This window comes from Trichoderma camerunense (genome assembly GCF_050948025.1).
Source record: "Trichoderma camerunense strain CBS 138272 chromosome Unknown V8C40scaffold_13, whole genome shotgun sequence".
Classification (NCBI taxonomy): domain Eukaryota; kingdom Fungi; phylum Ascomycota; class Sordariomycetes; order Hypocreales; family Hypocreaceae; genus Trichoderma; species Trichoderma camerunense.
In genome coordinates, this window is record NW_028145357.1 from 743,071 (window position 1) to 747,861 (window position 4,791).

The window sequence follows — 4,791 nt, forward strand, 5'->3', positions numbered from 1 at the left end:
CTCCTATGTTCCTCTGTCCGCTCATCCCCTCTGCACCGCCGGGGTCGTGGGACCGCCGCCGCCCCCCCGGCCGCCGCCCGCCCCCCCCCCCCCCCCCCAGACGGAATTTCTACTACGCCCGTATATACTAGGCCTCCTCGTAACTTTGAACTTTCATGATCATACCAGTAATGCACCCGTAATCGTCTCTCGAATATATGAGACGAGATACAGATTCAATGTAGTCTATCTTTGCAAGAACAAATTTGCCAGAAGCGCCCTCAGTGATTATGCGTCTACCAACACAAGTTTCCGGGTTTATATACAAACAAGGACACGATGTCATGCTGGTCTCCTTTAGGCTTTCTTTGTATCATTTTGTTTTTCGACCTGTTTTTCTGTTAGCTATGCTTGACATCACCAATTAATTTCGACTCTATTCATACCACTTTGCAATCTCTTCCCGCTGAGTCTGTGTAACCAGCTTCCGGGGAAATTGCTGAGATCCCAGTGAATTGGCTAGCTCCTGACTAATTTCCCATGTTTGATACGGATCTCTAGTATGCATTGGGCCGCCGTAATCTGTACCGAATGCAAATAGCGGCCAATGAATGAGCGGAGAAGACGATGGGTATTCTTTGGTTCGCGCATAGTTTGACATGAAACATTCTATAAATCCGTGAAGCTGTTTCTCGATAGCAATGTCGAGAGGTGTTCGCCCTTGCGGATCTTCGTAGAACATGACATGGGGTGCCTTTTCAATCACAGGACGAATAAGATTTTCCATGGAAGAATTTGTTACCTATATAAAGGTATCTCATAGTCAGCTATGCAGGGTTGATATCAAGGATATAGGAAATGAGGAAACGTACAATGTGGAGGGGAGTGTAACCCGAGCCATCTAGCATTTCCAGTGGCGTCGGATTGGAGATTTCTAACAAAGCTGTGAATACTGCGTTTGGTGGGGGTCGATTAGAGATCAAACGTGCGAGTGGTGTCTGTCCGCCGGGACTCTCATTACAGCGCTGCTCTAGTAGCTGATGCATCAATGATCTATCCATTGATCGAAGTACGGATGCCACCTTTTCGTGCTCGAAGACACAACTTCCAGTTGGACTGAATAGAAGAAGATGAAGCATATTGCGGCCGTATGGATCAGTAGCAAGGGGATTAGCTCCCGCTTCAAGTAGGATTAGAAGAGCCTCAATTCTTTGGTGGATTGCGGCGGTTAGAAGGGGTGTCCACCCGTCTATAGATTGGACTTCGAGTAACTCTGGGCGAGCTGACAGAATAAACTTGACAAGCTCTATGTTTCGAGAGACGATAGCACAGTGTAGAACAAGATTGTCTAGTATATCATGGTCAAGAACAGCCACAAAATGTTGAGCATAAGAGTGACAAGTACTTACTTCGATTGTCCATCCATTTCTCTACAGCAGTTATAAACTCTGCTCGAGATTGCTCAGGGCCAGCTTTTCGGGTCGTGAAATCGTGATTCTCTGCAAAGTGCTTGTATGCTGCCATTGCCCGATCTTTGTTGAGGAAGAAGCGTACCATATCCAGGTTTCCTGACCAGGCTGCCTGAAGCAAAGGCGACAATTGGTGGAGTCTGTCAAGTTGGCTTTTACCTTTAAGTTGACCTTGACTCACAACGTGCTTGAATGGTCCACCGGTTGCTCTGACGTATTCTTCGAAAGCTTCAGGCCAATCGCCATGTTCCACCAGAGCCCATGCATGTCTGATGCTGCGGTCAAAGTCGCTTTGTTCGACCGAAACCGAAGATTCCATTTCGATTGAAAATCGTAGCATCTCTACATCCTTTTGTTTTTCCCCCGCGAAGCAACTGCCACTGTCAAAGACAATCTTCTTTGCAGTTACAGTGGACTGGACCTCTCCTAAGGCGTCTTTGATGCTTTCAACTGGGTGCTGATCATCGGCTAATGCGTTGTATAGATCATTCTTCTCGTTGTCTGCAAGGCCAGCTTGTTGGACAGTGGCAATTTGAACGACAGTACGGGCTATATCGTAGTTTTTAGACTCCACGGCGGTGAGGAATGGACCTTTGGAATAGCCAGATACGGCAGATATTAAAATGGGGGGAAGCTTCAAGTCTGGGCCCCATCTTCCCAAGGTGAGTGCTTTAACCAGTGTAGTATTTCCCTCTCTGCACGCTGAAAATCTAAACAATAACATCCGTTAGTACAGGTTTGGGGACAACAAATAGCTACCAGGCATCTTACAGAGCTTGATGACCGTCCTCCAGTGTTTCTATTTTCCTGAGGTCGAGTTCTCCAGACTGTTGCTGTGTTTGAGTCTCCGCCTCTGAGGAAGTGGGAGCGTGTAACTGAAGTCTCTTATTAGGTCGGATAGAAACTGGGGTCGGCAGTTCTTGCAAGTTCAATCCGTCAGATGTCTTTGCTCCCATGGAAACCAATTTCGCTTCTGCGGCTTCATATTCTTTGATAAGTTGAGCTACCGCATCTTCCTTTCCTTTGATCTGTTTCGCTTCCTCTGGTGTTCCTCTGATATCGTAACTAGCAGACTCGTCGTCTTTCTCCCAATTGCGTAACTCCATGAGTTTCGCCTTGACAATATCCAAAACAGTGCGGCACTCGCGATGATCAAGCATGTACTGAGCTTGGTGGTCTGTTAGCGTGGAATTGGGATCTGCTCCACGGTCTAATAGATCGATCATTAGCCGCGGCATTTCTTTCATAGCAGCTTTCAAGATTGGCTGCCAAAAGTCATCTTTGGCAGCTTCCTCAGCGTTCTTTCCAAATGGGTTACGGAGAGCAACGATCTCTAACGAAGAGTTGAACTCAAGCTGTGGTGGCGCCCCGTATTTGAGGAGTTTCAAAGCAGTGTTCTCCAGCCCAGATTCGATGGCCATGGTTAGTGTATTGAGACAACTCATCATCTCATACCAGACAGACTTTGTGATTCCAGCTATGAAATTTTGGTTGTCGAGTTCAGCAAATATATCCAGTACATCTTCATCTCGCTTCAGAGCTAGCAAAAGGAGTGACCGTGAAACCGTCTTCTCAGATGGGTCGAGCAAACTTGCACCGTGCTGAAGTAACATTGTGACCAGGGGGCGACAAACATCTCGCGGGTGTTGCAGAGCCGCTTCAAGAACATGAGCAATTCGTGTGCCCCGCTGGGCGTTGTCTTCACCAGCAATGACGTTGGCGTTCGCATGGTAGGTGGTCAACAATGCCTCTGCTGCTTTTACGTGTGCTATATACATCAAATAAGCAAGACTATAAACATAAGAAAACATGGTTCTGACATACCAAGAGCGACAGCAATGTAGAGAGGTGACATCCGGTACTTTTTCGTCAGAGAATCCACGTGCACACTGCGATCTCTTTTATCGCTAGAAGGTTGATCTTCGCTCTGAATTTTCCGTTCTTCCGTTGACACCGATTCCATGACGGTGCGCAGAATATCAACATCTCCCCTCTTAGCAGCCAGATGCACAACTGCTTCACCTTGCCCAGTCCAACTGTCCAGATTTGCGCCATGGTCAATCAGATATTGGCAAGTTTCTGCCGTCCCTGCAATAACAGCTAGGTGTAGCGCAGTTCGGCCTGCTGAATCTCGAGCCTCGAGATCTACTTGCTTCGTAGATAGAGCCTCTTTAAGACCTACAAGATCTGCTTGGACAACTAGATAAAAAATGCTAGATTTGTCAGCTTCCGGATCCTTGTCTGCCATATTTACGTCTTAGTTCGTTGAAGACACAATGTTGATGATTTAGGATAGATGGATTTGATTGCCTTAAATAGCTGGGAAGATGCTTGAAGATGAGTTCAACTCAGCGGGTATTGGAACCATTGTGGATGTAGCTGCCTTGCTTATTACTACGTTAGCGCAAGAACACTTAACCGGAATAAGCGCGGACCGATGGCTACCTACTTAAATGCTGATATCGTGAAGCAGAGCATGGTCTTACGGGGCTAAGATTCACGCTTGTGGTATCTTCATCAACCCCATCGCATGAGTTGATGCCTAACGGGGAAACTCAGATACGAGACAAATGAACCCGCAGAGAATTATTGTACTTGTGTTTGTCTCATTGATTTAAATAATTAGCTCGAGAAGTACACTATTACCAAGCATTATGGCATTTACGAAAGCATGGCTTCATGAGTTGCTGACAAGGTCAAACCTAGTTTGGTAAATCTTAGTCTCAAGCATATCACAAACCTCGTATATATTTCCCCACTCCTTTACTTACAATTGACCGAAATCTATTTACGCTTTTTTTTATAACCGAAAATAACCAAGACATCAATGTGCCGCCATCCCAGAGGGCTAGGTTTCGCAGGTAACATTTCATCACAAATTTAACTAAACCAGTAAATTTCTCCTTGTAAGTCGAGTTCTGCTTCTATGTACCATCATTGGCCCCGCCATCTTTTATTGATGGTATTTGTGTATAGCTATATGCATTGTACTACCCCAGTATTTTTCTCTACCAGATCGTTGTTCCATCATAGAGACCAGCATCTCAACTTGTCTCTGAAGATGCGCTGTAGTTCACATTCACTCCAATAGCACTAATTATAATTGACGGCTGCTGTGGTTACAAACATAGCAATTACAATTGGCTCCATAGAAGTTCAAATTCATCAACATTTGCATCTATGAACTCCGGCTAGATGATTGCCCAAAGAAAGGTGCCTGCTCCTCTTGGTTGCTTTACATTGTCCCCAGGTAGCTGTGGTGGGTCTTTATGTGGTGAGTCTTCGAGGTGTCTTGGCAAAGGCGATCGTCTTGGCATACGCAGTTTGAAGGGTCATTCTCGAA

At 46.0% G+C, this 4,791-nt stretch overlaps 1 protein-coding gene across 1 annotated transcript; it reads right to left on the reverse strand.

Moving 5' to 3' along the window:
• Nucleotides 1-164: 164 nt before the first annotated feature.
• Nucleotides 165-3,790, reverse strand: V8C40DRAFT_250425 (ankyrin repeat domain-containing protein). The gene is made up of 6 exons (XM_083216975.1): nucleotides 3,273-3,790; nucleotides 2,220-3,216; nucleotides 1,389-2,158; nucleotides 852-1,327; nucleotides 426-781; nucleotides 165-369 (listed from the first exon to the last, which is right to left on the reverse strand). The coding sequence occupies exons 1-6, from the start codon at nucleotides 3,694-3,696 to the stop codon at nucleotides 276-278; spliced, it is 3,117 nt and encodes a 1,038-aa protein (XP_083071301.1). The 5' UTR covers nucleotides 3,697-3,790; the 3' UTR covers nucleotides 165-275.
• Between the last annotated feature and the right edge of the window lie 1,001 nt (nucleotides 3,791-4,791).